Source organism: Saccostrea cucullata, unplaced genomic scaffold (assembly GCF_032062105.1).
Source record: "Saccostrea cucullata isolate Sc308-1 unplaced genomic scaffold, CSIRO_AGI_Scuc_v1 ctg877, whole genome shotgun sequence".
NCBI lineage: Eukaryota > Metazoa > Mollusca > Bivalvia > Ostreida > Ostreidae > Saccostrea > Saccostrea cuccullata.
Window position 1 is genome coordinate 101,161 of NW_026933070.1, and position 19,776 is coordinate 120,936.

The window sequence follows — 19,776 nt, forward strand, 5'->3', positions numbered from 1 at the left end:
ATAGCCTTGTATCCAGAAAAAAAAAAAGTTAAACATGTTTAAGGAAAAATAAACTTTAGAAAAATTTTAATAAAAATCTATGTCCTTAACAAAGGAAAAATAGTTATATATTACTAAGAGAACTATGGATAAGTACATCAAGGACAGGAGATATCAAAAGCTAAAACAAATTTGGTTTACTAGCAGTTCAACTACAGGACAAATCAAAAGCAAGGACCAGACTAAGAGACTGTGCATGGGCACTTCACTGCATTTTATTTGTCAGGATTTTAAACTAGTTTTCTTCAAAAAGTTTGTTTTAAAATAGATAATTGAAAAATAATTTTTGGCAAATTAAAACCTGAAAAATAAAAATTATCTTTGTTAATGAGTCTATACTATTTTCTTATCTAGATAAAAGGTGCACATAATATGAATTGGTATACACAAATTATCTGTGGTTTTGGTTAAAATAACAGTATAGTAAATTGATAATGGTACTAATTCAAGACTCCTGGTATCAAATACTTCAAATGACCATATCAATTAATTAAAAGAGCTATAGAAAACAGCTATGATTGTCAGTTACAAAAATGTGTATGATGTTTACAAAAGAGTTAATCTTTAATCCATGTTAAAGTAAACAATTTTTTGGTGCATTTTAAAGACATTTAAAAGGGAAGAAAGAAGAGGAGATAACCCTAGTAACAGGAAGTACAATAAACAGGAAGAGGAAGGGGTGGAGCCTTGGTGGACTAGATGTGCAGTGAAGTGTGACCACACATACTCACACCACTACAGAGGGAGTGTGCAGAGAGTGGGGTTTGAGCAGTCTTGGAGGTATTTACCCCGCCAACATTTCCCGGATTTCCTTTTTTGTCCCCTTTGCCCACTGGGGCAGCCGCCTGTGTGACACTCTGTAAAATAGGCAGGTCAGAATTCAGAAGCAAAATCAGCATCCTTGTTGATGGTCAAAATCTGAAAGTCTCAACTTCTCATTGGTTAGCAATTCAGTTTAAAACACCAATGTTAAATGTTAAATAACACAAAAATCACTTTGTTAAAGAGAGCTCAGCATTTTCTTGTCATACATACAATTCAGTCATATTTACAGAATAATATGAAAACTGCTTTATTTCAATGATAAGCACACTAATGACATAAACTCTTTCATTAATTGCACTAAGTTTAAAGTTATGTTTATTTAGTACAGTTTTATTTATCATGCAAATCATTCTACAAATGAAACATTCTAGTTTTTGTGACCATGCTATTGTTATCATAATTAAGCTATATTCGCATAAATTAGTACTCTATTAAATTTAATCTTATTCAAGAATCTTGAGTCAAATGATAAGCTAATTTCTTAAAATTTTAGATTTTGAACATTGAAAAAAAAATTACCGAAAAATAGATGAAAATTTCTACATTTTCACTCAAATTTAACCTAAAACCCTAAACAAAAGAAAGAGATTGGCCAAAGAATGAGAAACAAAGATAGAACAATTAAAAGAGAATACTTGTAAACCATTAACTATAAAAAAAAATGTTTCTACTGAAAATAAATTTGAATGCTGGAACAGTACAGCATGCATTGCCTGGAGAACTTACGCTTCCTTGGCATATTGTGTTAAGCTAGCAATATATAGATATAGACAGTAACAAACTGGGCAGGGCATGCAAGTCATACAACAGCGGGGGGATATACCAGTCACAAACCTGAACATTGAAAAGTTTCTCCAGTTTCTGCCATAACGAAAGATCAAGTCTTTACATTTTACTCTTTGAAAATATATGGTATAATGCCCAAAATTAAAACAGAGAAGACATTTGTAGGAAATTTAAACTAAGTCACTGTAGTATGCAGGACCCAGGAACTAAATCATATATTTAAGACCTTGTTCTGAATGAATTTTGATACAAATTTTTAGAGGATCTTATATTTCTAAAAACTGCTCTCATGTAAATAATGGATTAAAATACCATGCAGGTAGCTGAAATTATCTTTTTGGTATAAAGTTGATATTAAATTGGGGAATTTGATACCTTATGAATGAATAATTTAAAAAATACACTTGAAAAATTTCCCAAGGACTTATATAATAAACTGAATGTTAAATTGTGAGGACCTGGCCAGGGGAGGTAACAATGATTTTCTTACCTTTAGATCAGCGTGCTTATGGTTGTACTTATAGGTGTTAGGTTTGTGGTAAATGTACAAAGTTCTGAAAAATGTAAAAGATAAATTTTGCACATCAGAAACACACAATATTGTATTAAAAATACACTTTCAAAATAAGTCCAATAATTCTTTAATATAAAAAAAATGTTCAACAAAATTACTTGTCAAGATCTGATAAGAAAGCAATACTTATTCAAAAACACTAATGATAAGCATTTTGGAAAGAAACTTAACACTGACTTGAAACATTTACAGAACATCTCGAAGTCCATCCAGACTTTCTTGGCCTTGGCGGCCTCCTCATCAATGACCGGTTCCTCTGGTGGCTCCTCTGGCTTCTCTACTCCCTCCTCTCCTCCCTCAGGGGGTACAGCCTCAGGGTCAGTGACCGGGGGTGGGGCAAACCCGCCTCCATCAGAGGGAGCTGGGGGAGGGGCTGCTGCAGGGGGTGTGGCTAAAACAAGGAAGAAATACAACGTATATTTTGACCTTGACATGGAGGTTAAAATATTTTTCAACATGCCTCTACAGTAACCTGATCATTTCTAAAATGAATGATGTTTAATATCTTATCATAAATTTCAGCATTTTTTTTCATTTTTTAAGAATCTTCTCAAAATTCACATACATAAGGTATTCTTTTTATATGAATGTTTATTTTAAAGCTGAAAGTGTTACATGTATTAAATATGAATGAAAGGAGAATTATAATGTTAATGTAATAAACAAGGTAAGTTAAAGTAACTAAATTTAACAACTAAAATTCTACTAAATGTAAATATTTAAAATATTCTTCAACCATTTTGAAATGAATATATAATTCTTGCACTGAATTAATTAGCAGGAATAAGAGCGGGATTCTAATCTCTACAAAATTCAGGGTAAATTGCAAAGCAGCATTAAAAAAAACTTCAATTTATTTTAACTTTTCTGATTCTCAACAGAGCTATCACTAAACCATTTTTCCATTTATACAAATCACCAATAGCTAATTAAGTAATGGACTATAGATCTAGTCACTAAAATTAACAGTAGCTACAAATTCCTTTTAGAACTAAATGTTTCCATAACTGAATATAAAATTTTCTGCAACTTTGCTCTCTGTTAAATCTACTTTATAACTTTAAACATTTTGTTGACTAAACATCAGTTTAACTTAGATAGAAAGTGTTAATTGTATACATGTACCATAACCAAAATATTGTAGGATATACATAATTATTACATAAGATATTTCAAGAGAATTTTAACTCAGTATAAAGAGTTGAAATCAGTTCAGAGAGTGAGAGAGATCACACTTTTCTGAATCAGTTAATGAGATGTTTAATCAACAGATAAGAATAGCAACAAAACTGGTGTAATGTTAAACCTGGAGGTGAAGTTAGGTAATCTCCATTGACGGACTCAACTGCAGGAAAAGGATTAAAAAGCTTCAAATTTGTGCCAACTACACAATGATGGCTAAGGCTTTTTTTTTTTTTTACTTATATAGATAAAAGAAACAATAACAGCTAGGTTCACATAAAAAGACAAAATTATATTATTGATCAGGTATGGTTATTCTCTTTATTTATCTAACTTTGTTTTCATTATGTTTTAGGCAGGTAAATTCAGTGTCGGTGTACTGAAAACTCAGCTAAAATCCTCCTCATAATAAAAACCAAGAAAAAAATTTATAATTATCAAAAAAAAAAAAAAAAAAAAAAAAAATCAATGCATCAATAATGACAAGTTTTAAATTCTAAAATATGATACCTAAGCAAAATAATGGTGAGAGCAAATCCCAGCAACACCAAGATAGCGCATAAAACTTTTTTACAAATCTGCAGAGGGGTGTGTGTGTACCATCTAAGACAAATCCTAAACTGATGTGTGCTTGAAATTCTATCGTTTGTCACAAAATGAAAATCACAGTGAGTAATGAAGCACTACAATGTTACCTTTAGCCGGCTTTTCCTCCTCTTTCTTGCCTTTAGAATCTGGTCGACCTGCAGACTTTGTCTTATCTCCCTTTGCTGAGCTTATTCTCTTGCATTTTGGAGATCCCTAAAAAGGAAGTAATACATTGTTACAATGGATTGACTTTCAAGTTCTTTTAACAATAAATATAAAAGTTATTGTGCTATATCTTTATCTGTTGTACTCTCAACTACAAATTTACTACACTATACACCAAAATACTCTAGGTGCATTATTATATGATTACATATAGCATGCTGTATAGAAATACGAAAATTTCAAAATGAAAACAAAACTGTAAGCCTTTATTCTTTATGAATTATTTGCAATGAATTATCTGAAGATAAATTTGAATCAGATAACAAATATTTAACCAATTTAAATAAGTTTCTTCCAAGTTATTTTACTTTTCAAAAGATAATAGAATTTTCTAATTACTAATACCTACAACAACTTCACTGCAAACATTCCATACTTACATATCTATTACCTCTTCTAATCCTTTACTTTCTTTTGTCATTATTTTCAAAATAACATTTAACATATATATTTCATTCCATATGCCTTAGATATGCAAGTTCCATCTCTTGACATACCTAGGAGTGACTTCAATTTCCCCTACCTTTTAGTATTAAGAAGCTTCTTCCTTTCATTTCCCCCTTACCTATTTGCTTTAATGAGAGAAATTTATCTGTTCTCCTTACCTCTCTATTTCCCTCCTTAGATTTAGTGGGGGATTTTCGCCTCTCCTTACTGGGGGTAGATGGTTTGACCTCAGGTTCAATGATTTGTGGGGGTTCCTTACGGGGGACAAGACAACATAAAAGCCAAACAATTAAAGCACTGAACAAGTAAATTGTTCCATTAAAACTACTGTAAACAGGAAAATTTGAACCCATTTTTAATTTTTACCCCTTTGAAAAATTTTAAATTCAAGGAAAACAGCATGTCATCTTTTTGATATAACTGTGTGTGGGTGATTTTACAATGAAGCAATTTTTTTTAAGTGTGAAATGGCAAAAAATAAATAAATGAAATGAGTCAGAAATAATCCTGTATACAATATATAGTCTAATACTGCTTAATAGTAGTTTACTTCTGCATGAGTTTAATTAAAAGTCATCAGTGTATGCATTTAGCATTTTTATTTTATTATTTTAAAATTATGCAATTAATTCATAAAAAAAATGTTAACCTCATCATTGTGAACTTTTCTAATATTTTTGCAATTACCAAACAAACTACTTTTTGCAGTAATAACTTAGAACATTCACATTTGACACAGTGAAACTTTTTTAAAGTTGTTACATGTATATGTATTTTATTAAAAATTTGTCAGACAAATCATGCATGGAAAATACTTATGATTTTTAATGATCAATTAAACATATATAAACATAAAAAAGTTTCACTGCTTTTTTTTTTTTTAAATCTAGCATTCTCAAGATCATGCCTTCTGACAATCTAGCATGCACATGAATAATACAACATTAAGAATTGGAACACACAATTCAATAATTTTTTTTACTGAAAAAATTCGCAAACACATGAATGTCAAATTTAGTTCTCCATTCAAACTCATCCTTAACCAAAAATTAGTGAAATTTTTTTAAACAACAACTGAAAGCATTTAATTTTCAATTCAACACAACACAAATAGCTTAAACACAAAAACAACAACACAAATCTGATTAATATAGTCATTACAACAACAAAAACAATGGGGAAAAGGACCACTTGACATATCTATATCTTTATTGAAAACCTCTGTGATGGAGTGGGAGGAGTCAAGTTTGATTGAATGTTCCTTGCTGCAGCTGATCAAGCTCTGCCTAATTTTTAATTCTCCTCATTATTTGCCTGCTTACCTCCTGTTTCGGTGGCTCCTCTTTTTCTGGTTCTGGCTTTTTAGGCTCTGGTTCTGGTGCGTTTTCATCGGTTTCCTCTATCTGGTTGATGTGACCTGTAGCCGGGCGTGATCGAGTACCACCCCTCGACAAAGAGGAGTTGGGACGAGTTCTGTGAATAAAACAGCAAAGTGGATACATTAACAAAAAATAAAATCATATTCCTAAATTATGAATGGAATATGTGATTATTAATAGAATTTATCCATCTCTGGATGAGTACTTGTAAACTTACGTATCTGCAGGAATTGGGATAGGACTGACTTTGTAGTTCAGGAAAGGAGAGGTGATCTCTAGACACTGTATAGGCTTGGGAGGCTCAGGAGTTGCTAAAAAAGAATAAAAACTCAAATTATCACAGGAAAAAAACACTTCCCTCTCTCTTGAGAAAATTTAGGAGGAATTGATTGTGACAAGGGAAATAACTCTTTATTAATCACAATTCTTACACTTACAAACAGGTTCATCTGATGGAGCAGGTTTCTTTTTCCTGGGTCGGATCAGTTTCCACGCCGGTATTTTTTCGGGTGGTGGGGGAGGTTCTAAGGGACAGGACCGGGTCTGTGTGATACAGACAGGGTGAGGGTAGAGGTGGGACAAACCGTTCTGTCTCAGTTTTTCGCTGGCATCCGCCATCTCTCCCAGGACTGACACCTTGACCGGGTATTTCGGGGTACTCCAGTAGGTAGCAAACACACAAACTTCAGGCTTCTCTGGTATTGTGATGTCATCCATTGTCTTCTCCTCTGTGATAAAATAAAGTTTTATTAGTCACTTCTATCTTCTCCTCTTTTAAACAAAATAACACATTCCAAAATGCAAAACACTGCTTACTTTCAGCCCCTTTGGCTTTGTCTTTATCTCCCCCTTTTTTGTCCTTGTCTTTGCCTGCAAACACAATAAAAACCCATCGGTAAAGTGTTAGAAAAAATGCCATGATATTCAGTCCTAAATACTGAAGATCAACTGTGCACACAGTACTAGTCATCCAATGGTAACCTATGACCCCCCTTGACCCCTCACCTTTGTCCTTGGCATCTTTGCCCTTGTCTTTTCCATCCTTGGCCTTGGGGTCAGCTTTCTCTGATTTTTCACCTTTGGCACCATCTTTCTCAGAAAGATTGTCTTTTGTTAAGTCCTGTTAATTGACAAAAATAATATATAGATTCATCTTTATTTTTTTTTTTTATGAGAGTTACTCTCTTACTTTGTACATATTGATAGGACTACAGACTACATGTCCCTACAGCATTCAAAAGCTTATAGCTGATCTTGCAAGATAATCTTTATTGAACAGATTGAGGCATAATAGAAAGCCTCCACACAGTCACACACTCAGTAGTTCTGTGACAGGCCCTCAGTATTATTTGACTTACATGTGGCGTTGCGCTGTCCAGTTCCTTCTTTTCCTGCTCCTCCTTTTCGGCTAGTAGCTGTTTTTCCCACTCCTGTAGGGGGAGTTTCCACTCGGGGAGGGACGCCTTTAGTAGCTCCCACACCTCATGAATGTGGCCGTGTCTGTAACAGTCAGCAAGTACGCTAGTCATCATCACCATAAAGCACTCAGAATAAAGACAGCACTGTAATCATTTGTTATTGTAGGTAAAATGTTATAGGTCAGGTATGAATCAGTGATTAGGATAAAATTTTGATCAGTCAGGGCATGCAGCTGACAGGGTATATAACACTCCCAGACATGCAGGGACATCTGTGGTCTATGAAAAAATTCTTTTATCTGCATCAATTCTCCAACATGCTTATTTAGAAATATTGCAAAATGTGTTCATAAGCAAACTTTGTCTTGTTATCTATTTCAAGCAGTCTACTTTTTTTTCAAGTATATAAATTAGTTTTAAAATTAAAATGTGACATGCATCATAAACATGCTTTAGTGTTCATAGTGACATAAAACTATGTATAGAGAAGTGGAAATGCCCAGTAAACATATATAGATACATATATAAGAGATCTCTACTACAAGCTGTATATATATATACATAATGACAGCAAGCAGATGATAGAGAATACACTACTGAAGATAACCAAGCCTTGCCTGTATTCCTGGTGTACTGTGGACTTCACCTTATGAGCCTTGCCGTGTGGCATGGCCACGGTTTCGGCACTCTTTGGCTGAGAACTTAGCTGGATATATTTATCAAGCACCTGGCTAGCGGTCACTAATGGAGACGCCCGGCCCGACCCAGAGGCTGGGCCGGCGGGAATGTCCCGAGTGGACGACATTAGGCCCCTGTGAGATAGTATCATCAAATAGAAAGAAAATCAAGTGCATGTTTACAACAGTGCAGCCCAGTACACAACACAGAGCAGCTCAAGCACAAAACATACAGTGTAATACCTACATGTATATATGGGTGAATAAATACTTTATCCCATAGTTTCTTGGAAGAAAATAAGAGGTCAAAATAGAGAGTATCCTTGAAGTAGGGATATTTTCAAATGTATTGTAGAAATTTTGATGTTTAATTGGTAGATTGAAAACACTGTATGCTGATATAACTGTGCTTAAGTGTACATTCTGTGACAGGGCTATGCTGGGTATTTGAGTCCAGGGTGTGGCTGTTATATTACCTCCCCTTGTAATACCCAGCATGCCCTGTAGATATAAGCAGTAGTACTCCACACCATGTTAATATAGAGCAAATAATGGTTAATACTGAAGTGAAGAAAAAAGATTATCTCTGTTTATTTATATCAAATAAAAGATGAAAAAGTGATATCATGGCTGCCGTGCAGTTAATTTCAAAGAAAAGGGGGGAATTAAGAATACCTTGAATTACCGAAAAATGAGAGTTGCAATTCATTTGCATGCTGTTATATGAAAAACTGTCACAATATCAAAAGTGAAGGTATACAGTTGTGGTCCCAGAGATCCCTGTGAAATCTACTCTGAATCCCGCCTCCCCCTACCTATAGCGTAGAGAGCTAGCCAATAATCATACTCACTGGAGTGGTATAGCCTCGGGGATCCAGCCCATCAGACACTGGATGATGCTACAGTCCCCAAACTCACTGCTCTGACTGCCTCCTGTGTAGCTGTGTAACAAAAAGGAACTCTCTAAATGTAGAAGCTTAAAATGTCAAGCATTGTCTCAATATCGCTACCATATTTCAGTCAAACAAATGATTTTAAAAATTTCTTTGTTTGGTAAGACGCTGAAAGTTTATGCTTACTCTAAGGAAGCCACTTTAATCAATGCTTTGGTGAGAAGCATGGGCCACAGTTCAAAATCTCATCAAAAGGCATTAGCTTCCTCCAACATCCCTACAGATAACAGGCATCATGTAAATAATTTAGTCAAAGGGTAGATCAATGCGAGATTTTTTTTTTTTTTCATAACAGGCAGAAATTTTTCCAATGTTTTTTGGTAATACATGTATAGCAAATCTACATTTCTATATCAAATGTTCACAGCTCATGAAAAAGTATTCTTACCATCCAGTATAATTTGACAACATATTTCCCGTATGCATTTGGGGTAGGGATGAACTTTCATGCTTTGTGTTCAGGAAGCATCCTCATACCACAGTTTCATGCTGCATGATGTATCTCATCAGCTGTAATGTGGCTGAAAGGAAAAAGAAACGCAGGGTAATTTTTTGAGGTGATTTAAATTTGTTTTTCTAAAAATACTTTTTAGTTTTCCTAACTACCTTTTAAAATCATCTTTCAAAAAGATATAACCAAATTCTCATATGATTTTGTCTTATTATTCATAAGTTATTGAAGCATCATACCCCCCAAAAGTGAAAATCGAAAACTCTCATTATCTTCAATGTCTATCTCGTGCATTTGTCGGAGTCTTATTTTTCCTTTGCATGGTATTTCATCAGAGTGTTTATCTTTCAAATTCTGGCTATATTTAGCATGGGTAACCACGCAAAAAATAAGTTAAACGGTGCGCGCATGCAGGCATCATGTAGAATAACCAAATTGCATAATTGTTTTCTTTAAAAAAATATCTATAAATGGCTGTGGCAGCACATGTCAAAGGGTTGATTAAAAACCACTCAAGACCCTCTTTGACAACGGCTAAAACGTTTTATAGGGGAAAATTTACAAGAGACTGCCTAGTAAACTGTTGTTGCCTTTTTCATTAATTAAGCAATTCGAAAACAAGACCCCATTGAACTTCCGTAAACTGTGCCAAGATTGCAATAAATTCATAATGTCTCTTAATATTGAAAAACGATGTGCATACCTCATATGCATCAAATAATGCAACAAGATTTGTTGACAAACTCGTCGTTATCAAATTTGGTCATAAATTTTACGGTTGAGTAATTTCTAAATCAAATGTTCAAATTTCCCTTCTGACCAATTTTCGTTATTTTCGGTCATGTGGTCAAATTTTTATCGAAAATTATGCTACCCTGCGTTTCTTTTTCCTTTCAGTATACATTGGTCAATAAGTTTAAGGTTTATTACTGATATATAGTTTCATCATTTTAATTATGCATTCTCTAATTATTTCAGAATTTCAGTTTTTATTATTCATCATCATATTTTTACATTAATTTTGATAAAATTTTATGGACAACTTAAATATAGAACCAAAACTGATAAATGAAATGATATACAGCTCAACTTTGGTACCTTCTGCACCAATATACAGTACAAGCCGTTTTATTTAATACCTGTTTTATATCATAGGCCGTTTTTTATCATAGATATTTAAAACACAAAACCATTTCTTAATAATTCAATGTTAATTTCTTACGTTATTATCATAGGTAAAAGTGTGCGTAGAAAAATGTGTTCACTCAGGAGACAATAAACAAAACAAAAGATAACACCTGTAAACACCTGTGGCCCATCATCTCCTTATCTATACACAATGGCTTGATGAGGGGGATTAGTCACACTCAGCGCATTTACCTGAGCTGACTGGAAGTTTGTTTATTTCACAAAGTACATTACACAACAACAGGAAGCCATCCGCAATCTTATTTTCTTCTTTTGTTTAATTGTTTAATTGTACATTGATAATAAATGTGTTTTACCAAAATGTGTTGAATCTAAATTGTGTTCTCTTACGCTTGTTGCCTGATAATGTCATAATTAATCACATTTATAAATTGTCCAATTTATTTAGAAGTGATGTGAAATTAATTTTTTAACCAGCCTGTCCAAGCGGCTTTGATTTACACCAGTGTATCAATTAATTCAATTTCAGCACCTGTAATTAGCGCTTGGGTGCAAGGAAGAAAATAATTGGGCTTGTGTTTTAGATGAATTTTCCCTGACACTTAATATAATGCATTGAAAGAATTAAACAATTTTAAGTTATAACATAATTTTATCACAAGTTGTGTTATGTGAAATACTCATTTTTTGTTATGACGTTTTTTCTGTTTAAGATTTCTTTTTGTTTTGTGCATTCGAATTATTCATCATTGGAATTTTATATTAATTTTGATAAAGTTTTATGGACAAATTAAATATAGGACCAAAACTGATAAATGAAATGATATACAGCTCAACTTTGGTACCTTCTGCATCAATATCTTGAATACTATGGATATGAAAAAGTGATTTTGAGATTCCAACTAAATATTCTTTGAAGCTTTTTACCACTGATGTCATGAATATTTCAGAGTGTTTACTCTTTTCCATTGCATTCAAGATCACAAGGTTTGACAGTACATTGTTCCTTTTTCTTTAGATTGTTATTTACCTCACTGTGATGAATGTGTTCATTGGCCGTGATCAAATCAAACCCAGCCATTCCATCTGGGTCCACTATTACAGGGGTCTGTAAAGAAAACAGGAACTGGTCTCACTCATATGTTCTCATAATAATAACAGCCAAAGAGTCTGAAAATCAACAAGGAATACATGTACAAACCTTTTCTGTAATGAACTCGTTTGGACGACGCCATGTTTCTACCTTCAGTGAAGAAGGCAACTCAATTTTACCCTCAGGGTCATCAAAGTAATGCTGCTGGGCCTGAAATACAAAGAAAAAATCTAGATACATGTATTGTTATTTGAACTAGTCTTCAGAGTTTATTAAATTTGAAAATCTTTATATACGTAATTGTAACCTTTTTTTTCAGTGTTAATTTGTTACTAAATTTAAAATTCAGTAGTTGTGATGGAAAATGTATATCATAGAAATTTACAATTCAATGTCTACTATTGGCTATTAATCTCTTGTATTTACAGTGAAAACTGTCTAATCCAACACCAGTGCGATCCGTTTCTATGTGAATGCCAACCTTATTTTCTTTCCCATTTTTAAATTTTCTCTACACTGTGTTACCTGACACCCTGTCTATTCTGACATAAAATTTGTCTCTCATTGTCGGATTAGACAGGTTTCACTGTATTTGTTATAATTAAGTGTAATGAAAAATAAAGCAAACCTTTATATTTTCGCACAGGAACTATTTTTTGAACTTGACGGTTACATTAAGAATATTCTTACCACTGGGGATTTCCCTTTGTCTTCTTTTTTGGCTTTTTGTACAACATCCTGTCAAGAAATAAAATTAATAAGTAAAATAAAATTAAATAATGGGAAAAAAGCATGAATAATGGGTTTGGAAATGATTTATGTTTCATTTTAAATGTGGTTCTTTAAATAAATATAATTAAAAATGAATTATTCAATCATTAGTATTTTAATGAAAACTTAATTTACAATGAATAGGAAGTCATTTGGATAAAAAAAGTACTCGAACTGTCGTGGCACAAATTATTGACAGAATAATGGACAGATGGACACTCTACAGAAAACCATATCAAAATTACCAGACCCAAAAAATTTAGAAAGTAGCAGCATTTACCCATTTCTCATCATTGACATCTTTTTCATTCCACTCTGGCCATATTAAGGCACGTGGTCTCTTGGAATCAGCACCCCCTGCACTGGCAGCTATAGAGGCCGCTCTGTAAGGTAAAATACGGAGTCAATACACCTATCATCTGTAACAGATTCACTAAAAAAACCTCCTCAAATAAAATCTACTTAATCAATATAAACACTGTCCTTATTTCAAACAAAGGTCTTTGTTGTGTCAACTTGCACTAAATAATTTGACACTTTAGACAAAAGAGAAAGTAATGAATAATAAATCAATAGTGTTATTGGCGCAATGAATAATGAAAGAGATTTAATGCATTGGGAAAATATTTACAGGTAACTGCAAACTTCAGGGATCAAATTAATATGTATTGATCCAGAGAAACCAATATTGTCACACAATGATGTAAATAAGTCTGTTACATTGTTCTTATTAGACTCAGCTATTTTGGACTACTTTACCTGGTTTGAGCAACACACATGCCCCTCGCTACACAAGTTTTTTTCTCATTCCTTTAAATCTTCATCATGGAAGACTGTTAAGTTTTACATTAATTCACACTTCATCAATTTTTTTCCATCCAATTTTAGGCATAATACCAGAAAATGCCACAAGACAGACAAGTGAAAAATACATTTCAAATGTCATTTAAAGAATCACTTAATATTCAGAACTGCTGCTGTAGCATTTTTTTCTTTCAGTTCAACAATAGTCCTTATATCTATCTGTCAGGATATGAAATTCTGTTTATCCAAATTAGTTCTATAACATGTAATTTCATCCATGGAATTTCAGCCTCTGGTAGACTGGTGTGGTTAATTTCCTAGAACAGCATCTGTATCTTAAAGCGAGTCACACAGAAAAAGAATGAAATGATGTTTCAATATAGACATTAAAGTACAAGACAGGATCAGAAGAGCCAGGGGTGGATAAAAGTACAATTAATGTCTACTTTTCAACAGGCATGAATCAAAATTAAAATGTCAAACATGTTACTAAAACAAAACTGCATACATAAGCCTTCTAGGAGCAGTAGACACTAGGTAATCCACATTTCTGCTTATGCTGCAAATATCCTTGGAAGTCTTTGCAAAACATTAACTTCCTTGAAATTCAACAAAAAAAATTCATCAAATATCCAAACCATAGTTAAACTGATCAACAAATCACTCGATCAGCATCTAATTGTCTTTCCTGGCCATGGCATTCGCTTTGAGCAATTTCATCCCACTCCGAGTTTTGTCATGACTCTGCAACAGAACTTTCTCCCTCCCCGTTTTATAGATTCTGGTTTCCTGGCCCAGTGGAGGATTGATGTCAAACCCACCTGAGGCAGGTACCTGATCAATATTAATGGTGCTTGTCAATTCCCAATAAAGTCAGGTAATTAAAAGACCTCAATCAATATCTCCAATGACAGGACCCTAATGGTCTGTCTGTGGTATATATTGAGTGATACAGGTATGACAATAGATGGTGACCAGGATAAGCTTGCTCCTTGTCAGGTAATAATGTCAGGTGAGATTATCAGCAACAGGTGACCAGCAGACAAAGGAGTACAGCAGCCGAGAAGAACTGTTTAACCAGAGTATCCCACCTAACTGCCATCATAGAAATCAATACCACAGAAAACATTTGACAGTCGCCATTAACTCAGATTCAGGTAGAAAATGAATGCCATCAATGAAATATAAAATTATCGCAACTGTTTTCCTGAAAACTGATTATCAAGACATTGGAAGTTATGGGCAATTTTCTGATCAATAATTACCCTCAGTAGGAAAAAACTGAGTAAAACAGCAATAAATAGCACCGAAACCATACTGGTCAAGCGATATAATTTGGCTATAATTTTGAAAACAATTGCAAACTCCACTGACCCACCTCAATTATATTTCTCTGTGTATGTTACCTATACAAAACAAATTTAACAACTCAGTTTCTGCCTGTTTGTGTGTAATGAAGTAGACCAATACATGACCTGGATTCTTTTTAATTTAAAGGTGCGAATGTCATGGTACAGTGCATATATCCAAAGTCATATTTGACCAGTTTAACAAGTCCCACTCAGAGTGATATCAAACTACTTGATTAAGTACTTCACCCACACAAAGGACATTTAATCTGCAAATCACTGTCTAACAACAAAAGGAGAAAAATTCAAATACATCGTCTCTGGATTCACTAACATTAAAACTGTAAATTCAAACACATTTAGGATCAATATAACATTTTCCCCTTATTTTTGAATTCATAATTATGTTTTCTCCTCATAAATCCACAAAAAAAAAAAAAAAAACAAGTGTAGGATTCTCACAGAAATCAGAACATGCAAAGGTAACAAATAATGAAGGACAGACGATATGATATAAATATAGAAATTAAATAAAAGAAAAAAACAGGAACATTCAATTACAATCATGAAATGAACATAGACAATTGTGTATAAATATTTAAAATCTTGCAAAATATAGCCATAACTTTTGTCAGGAATAATGATAGAGAACATTTTTTTAAAAGTAACCAGTTGTATCATAGGACGGGTTATATTACTTGCTGCTGTAGATTTTGCCTTGTGCTCTGGAGGCCACAGTCTGGAGTTGTTTCACATTTTGAATCATGGTAGAAATGGAACTATTCCTACTATGTGACATATCTTGAAACTTCAAAAACTACCTGTAGCAATTTAAGGAAAGAGAAGAGAAAGAAAGATTAGATGAATAGAAATCAAAGCATGTTAGATAGATGGCTGAAAAGATTTGAAATAGAGAGAGGAAACCAAAAAAAGGTGTGTCTTCACACATTTATACATGTAAACAAAAATTGTGTGAAATATTGAATTATGTAATCATACATGCATAAGCATAAAATAGACAGTAGACAAATTAAAAATATCTCATTTTATTATATAAACAAAAATGTGCAAATCGCTTTTTATGGCCTTTTTTTCAGCATGTATAAAACAACTAGCTGCAGAACCTGTAGCATTAGGGTTTAAGTTGGTTTTACAGTTGGTTTTATTTTTTTCCCTTGAGCATTAAAGGCTAGCAGCTCCCATGATGTAAATGATGTACAATATATGCACACGTTTTTGGTGTATTTCTCTTACTTTCCAGCACTGAACTATCAGCTACCTTTAATTCCCTAGTTTTAGACATTTTACCAATTCAACCAGTATTTATAATTTTATTCTCCTCCTTGTGCCCTTTATAGTGATCTTTATATAATATTTTCGACCAATAAACCCTTCATGTTGAACTAATTGTTGGATAGCAGAAGATTCAGAACAGCAGTTTGCTTTATTTTGTCAATTCTAGTACCAGCTTTCACCCACTGGAGATTAAAACCCCATCAACCCATGACCATAAATATGTGATGTTAATGACAGCCTACTCGATCTGTACCCATTCTGAAACACCATTTTAAGTTTGTTTACGTATGCCTTTTACACAGTTAAAACACGTGGACTACAATCAGTAACAAATTTACGGTCATATGTAATATTAGTAGATATTATTGGTAGATATATGTTTCTTCATCTATTATGTCAGCCATATTGTAACCAATGAAACTTTTTACGGATCTAGGCCTATTGTTTACTAGATAACTTACTCCCTTGGAGTTGCAGAGCTAACTCTGTTTGTAGAAGTACCCTTTTTGCCTGCCTTTGAAGCCATTCAGATGATTTGAGGCTCAAAAAACGTTATTTGTCACACAAAACATTAGAATTAGATAGGAAAATCGGTTGCCACGATCCTTTGCCGGATGTCAACAGACGAAGATATGTGCCGCGAGAGGACGCTTTTAAAGGGAGCAGTTTGTATTTTACAAGCAGACGACGTAAACAACCTAATAATAAAAACGCAGTTTATCTTGAAGTTAAAAGATCTAAACCCATTGAATAAAATGCAGGAAAAAATATTTAATTTTTTAAAAATAAAATATCACTATAATTTTTATAAATATTATAATTTTAGGTATAGGATAGTATGTACGTAAATAATTATTTTTAAAAAGATTTTTATTAAAAAAAAATATGTAAAATAAAAAAAGTATGAAAAGATCCCCCCCAAATAATAATAATAATTAAAAAACAACAACAACAACACGAATTCATGTTATTGATAAAATTTCATATATGATGGATATTTTTCTTGTGATATTGAATTCTATAAAAATTTTACTCTAAAGTTTAAAATAGCAGAAATAAAAAAAACACCTCACCTTAACATAGAAACAGAATGGTCTAAGCACTATTTTCCTTGGATTCAGGATTATTTAATAAATATATCCACCGTAAGAATAGATTGGAGTGATCAAATATCTCATAGAAAAATAGCGACAGGACAGGGAACCATCGATTGAAATCAAACTAATATATATGTTGCATGGTAACTAATATTGAATTTTTAATTTGAAAGAAAAACTTTTCTTGTTCTAAAACATTATATAATCGATCGATTCGTGAGATCACACATGGGTAATCTAATCCCAGGCCAGTGTGCTTTTTATGAAAAAAATGCACATGTATACTAAATACAACTAAAATTAAACACGGACTTCTAATTTAATATTTCATCCGAAATAATAAAATGACATCGTGGTGCTTTTGTCCTGCAGTAGAATATTTTGTCGATTAAATTGGAGGATAATCAATATATTTAATAATATTTAATTCATCCCGTAGTCAAATTCCACTATCGTATTAACGCTATTGCAACATTGATCAAATAGCTTTTCCGTGAACATGTATATTTTTTTTTTCATATAAATAAAACGTGTAATATAGCCAAATGTACCCTTGTTATGCTCCTTAAAAATACTTCAGATTCATGTTTGGCCAAACCAATGCTTTCACTCTAACCAACTCCATCCTCGATGTTATGAGCATCCAGTTTTATAAGGTTCTATACAACGACCATAAATCTTAATTTTTTAGTCTGCAAAGTCTATAAATACACAAATAATTGAGAAACTTCCCCTTTAACAGTCTTTATTATTGAAAAATTTTGACAGTAATAAATTTATGACGACATCTTGCCGATTTTTAAATTTTATGGCTTTGAAAATTGCACACATAATAATTTGTCAAAATATACCTCTATGTCACTTTTGAGTTCAATACACTTTGAAAAGTCGTCAAAACCTCTTATTTAAAAAGATCTCGATACTGCATATTTTGTTTCATAATGGGCTTTTAAACTGCAATTAAAATTAAAACCCTTGATATGCGAAATTTCTAACTAATGGATTTTTACAAATGCCGATTCCAACTCAGAAAAAACAGATGTTTGTTTGGAGAGAGAGAGAGAGAGTTGACACTTGCCCATTGATTTTGAATATTCAAAACTACACCATCTTCTAATCCAACAAGGAAAGATGTTGGAAAATATAACTTGACCCATTCCACATGTATAGCCCACAAATATAATATAAACCCTGTTGTTAAAAAGCACGGAGGCCAATTAATCTCCAAATGTTTGATTGACAAACATAAACATGGGACAAGATAAACCAAATATTAAACCGCATAAGTTCCTGAAGTCGGGTACAAATTAAACACAATATTAACTGAATACCTTTCCTTTATCGGAGATTCCGTTCGCCCTAGTGACGGGGAGGAGGATTCATCCCGACTAAGGACTGACCCCCTGCGAGATTCCGCTCCCCCCGCCGAAGACCCCGCTCTCGTTTCTCGAATGGCCCTTGCAACGTTAATTGTGACGTCATCGGGAAGGTCAGACAGCGAGGGGTAGAACTTTATGGTCTTATAAAACGTGTCTCCCTCACGAATATCCCCCAGTGACTGCCTGTATGCCCCTCCCAGAAGGTTACCGTCCTTCAGTGACACTCGTTTGGAGGAGGAAGACGTCTTTTTGCTGGAGGCGGGGGTCGAACCTCTACGACTCATCCTTAAAGTTACAACACAACTAATCGGCACCTGGTTCCCAGTCTCTCGTTTTACGTTATTGCTATCAATACCCCAGCAGTTACAGATTAAATCCGCACTTCATGTTTCAATAACTGCAATTAAATATATAATTGGACGCAAACTCGAACTAAAATCCGTTTTTTAAGTTAACGAAGCTGAACGTCACAATGAAAGAAGCAAATGTATACATTAAAGAAAATGAAATCCTATCCACAAACTATTTCAAAAGGGAAATCCACCTGTCACTTCACTCCACACGTAAGAATCCCTAAGCCTCACGCACTATTCTAAAAAAGTTGTTCTTGACACATTTTTCTGAAGAGAGCCCGGGTAGTTGTCATGTCAAACTTGATAAACGATCGTTCATTACGTGAAAATTGTTTTCCAATGTAAGTTCCTGATCACTTTCGTTCAGATATGGAAAGCATATCCCCCATTAAGCTGTCAATTACACGGGAAATAGCCCAAAATTGCCTTGTTAATGTACGTTTTTTAAACAACAGTTTCGACGTAATGATTCAATTAAGCTTATCATATTCAAATGACATTCATTGACAACAAGAAGTAACAGTGCATAATATCCAGTCATCAGATCAACATATTTCCGACAATTGAGAATTCAGTTTGGAATCGGCACTGCCTACCCCCAACAACGTTGTAAAAGCAAAGAGATTTTTCCTTTTAATTCCAAACAAACACAAAAACATAACTAAAAGTCCCATCCAAATATTTGCTTTCAGAGTCAAAGCTTCTACAACCAGTTTCCCCGCCAAAGCTAACCAGTTTCACTTTTTTTTTTGAAAGGTAAACCGTATTTGGAAATCAATGGTTGTTGTTGACATATCTATAGCGAAGCACCAGGTCTTTATTACGTTCTCAATTAGCCGCAGAATATACAGTATTGGACCGAGTCAACAGTCCGACTCAGAACACCTCAATTCTAAGCCAACACTTGACGAAACACTCTACTGCAGGAACTTCTAGAACTC

At 33.5% G+C, this 19,776-nt stretch overlaps 1 protein-coding gene across 1 annotated transcript in view; it reads right to left on the reverse strand.

The window, feature by feature from the left end:
• The window catches only part of LOC134237149 (androglobin-like), a 30,631-nt gene extending 11,697 nt beyond the window's left edge, over positions 1–18,934 (reverse strand). The window contains exons 1-22 of the mRNA XM_062719243.1: positions 18,435–18,934; positions 12,838–12,940; positions 12,477–12,524; positions 11,895–11,996; positions 11,724–11,801; positions 9,571–9,603; positions 9,438–9,441; positions 9,220–9,277; positions 8,992–9,081; positions 8,081–8,275; positions 7,404–7,545; positions 7,051–7,165; positions 6,862–6,915; positions 6,483–6,773; positions 6,263–6,356; positions 5,989–6,139; positions 4,825–4,920; positions 4,102–4,207; positions 2,402–2,615; positions 2,141–2,204; positions 1,699–1,725; positions 771–896 (exon numbers count right to left, since the gene is read on the reverse strand). Of these exons, the coding sequence (XP_062575227.1) occupies positions 771–896; positions 1,699–1,725; positions 2,141–2,204; positions 2,402–2,615; positions 4,102–4,207; positions 4,825–4,920; positions 5,989–6,139; positions 6,263–6,356; positions 6,483–6,773; positions 6,862–6,915; positions 7,051–7,165; positions 7,404–7,545; positions 8,081–8,275; positions 8,992–9,081; positions 9,220–9,277; positions 9,438–9,441; positions 9,571–9,603; positions 11,724–11,801; positions 11,895–11,996; positions 12,477–12,524; positions 12,838–12,940; positions 18,435–18,766 (2,523 nt within the window). The 5' untranslated portion in view covers positions 18,767–18,934. The remainder of the gene's footprint in view (positions 1–770; positions 897–1,698; positions 1,726–2,140; positions 2,205–2,401; positions 2,616–4,101; positions 4,208–4,824; positions 4,921–5,988; positions 6,140–6,262; positions 6,357–6,482; positions 6,774–6,861; positions 6,916–7,050; positions 7,166–7,403; positions 7,546–8,080; positions 8,276–8,991; positions 9,082–9,219; positions 9,278–9,437; positions 9,442–9,570; positions 9,604–11,723; positions 11,802–11,894; positions 11,997–12,476; positions 12,525–12,837; positions 12,941–18,434) is intronic.
• Positions 18,935–19,776: the final 842 nt, after the last annotated feature.